Source organism: Gavialis gangeticus, unplaced genomic scaffold, assembly GCF_001723915.1.
Source record: "Gavialis gangeticus isolate Ggan-Ray unplaced genomic scaffold, GavGan_comp1, whole genome shotgun sequence".
NCBI classification, from domain to species: domain Eukaryota; kingdom Metazoa; phylum Chordata; order Crocodylia; family Gavialidae; genus Gavialis; species Gavialis gangeticus.
Genome location: NW_017729025.1, coordinates 81,714,499 through 81,716,062, shown reverse-complemented (window position 1 = coordinate 81,716,062; position 1,564 = coordinate 81,714,499). Strand labels below are relative to the sequence as shown.

Sequence of the window (1,564 nt, the reverse complement as noted above, 5' to 3'; positions counted from 1 at the left end):
GGGGGGGGGGGGGGGGGGTAACATGGTCTGCAATTCAGAATTCTGGTCCTTATACTTCTACTACACAGAAAGGGAAAAGATGATGATACAAAAGGCATGACCCCTATGGCATATCTACACCACCTCCACACCACACCCAAGGTGCAGCTTGAAGCCTGCCTCACCCACTTCTTCCCAAAACCTAGAGAAGAGGTAGTGTAGATGCCTTAGAACAGCACTGATCATGTGCCTGTCCTACAGAGACTTTCTGTCTTAGGAGTGCTTCTGTAAGGTGACTGTACTTTCTCATTTCTGGTATTGGGTATATATGGAGTTGGAGGGAATGGATGGAATTGTTGGTGAAAATAATAAACACTAAAGCCTTCTTTTGATTCTCATTCTAGGACTTCATTACTGAACTGCTGAGCCGATTGAGAGGTCTCAGGAAAATCCCTTCCCCGCAAAAGAAATGATTCCACCCACCTTGGGAAGCCTCTACCATTGCTTCTATGGAAACATGCATCTCCCCAGGAAAGAGAATCATGGGAAGATTATTTTTAGTTTCTTCTAGAATATGGTGTCACTAAGAAACACCTTACATACTTTCTGCACCACGGGGGTTGAAGTACTTCTTTCCGTCCCCACTTCTGACTTAAAGTAATTCGTCAATATTTAAAAAGCCATGAAGTTTGGGGACAGGCCAAGATTACCTTCATGCTTCTCCTTTAATTTCCTTTTCAAAGGAACCTCTGCTCCAGCTGAGCAGCACTGAACACAGCTCCATCATAACCCATCAAGGCTGCTTATTTCATCCAGTGACTGAAAGGAAAAATATGTCGTTGGCTGTTATCCACACTTCTGCTGAACTGCTCCTACTCCCTGCCTACTTGAGACAGAAACCAAGATGTCTTTGTTAGTGCATTGTACAGACTCCAAGACAGCACATGGCCAGAAAGCTGCTTCCTGTATGTTTCCAGTTAGTGTTTTTATTCATCATCCTTCACTCAGTGCTCATTGAAGCTTTTCTCTTAATCCCACTGTGTGTCTATCATTAATGAATATTTAAGAGATGAGTGAATGTATGCAGCAGCCACTAAGGTTAATGGAAAATAGTCAGGCTTTATTTTTGTTCTCTGTGGTGCATGGGACTTCTGCAGATACTACTGTCAGGAACAAAGGAGTTTATCAAGGGTTTTCCCTGTCATAACCATTGGGATATTATTATTATCCCAAAAACATTTTGGAAAATGCTTATTTTGTATATTAAAAAGACATGAAAAGCAAGACCTGTTTGTGATGAAGGTCCTTTGTTCTGCTTTCCCAGAGGAAATGCAGAGGGAAGAACAACTGCATGAAAAAACCTACCCAGGACTGGCCAAGTTCTCCCTACAGGGGGCATCTCTGAATCAACCCAGAGGAAAAATGGGAGTCTTGTGTCTCCCTACACAGATGTTTCTGGCTGCAGCAGGACTGGGACTGAAAAACTTCTATAAACAAAGCCACATTCAGCCCTTCTAGTCAGAGGGACAGTGATATACCAAGCATAGGAAGGAAATGGACAGCAAATATGGGGAGGGTATTTTGA

General features: G+C 43.0%; 1 protein-coding gene across 2 annotated transcripts in view; it reads left to right on the top strand.

Annotated features, from left to right (window-relative positions):
- PPP1R14D (protein phosphatase 1 regulatory inhibitor subunit 14D) overlaps window positions 1-1,228 on the top strand; it is a 17,458-nt gene extending 16,230 nt beyond the window's left edge. For both annotated transcript variants that reach the window (XM_019519020.1, XM_019519019.1), the window contains exon 4: window positions 384-1,228. In XM_019519020.1, the coding sequence (XP_019374565.1) occupies window positions 384-452 (69 nt within the window). In that variant the 3' untranslated portion in view covers window positions 453-1,228. The remainder of the gene's footprint in view (window positions 1-383) is intronic.
- Window positions 1,229-1,564: the final 336 nt, after the last annotated feature.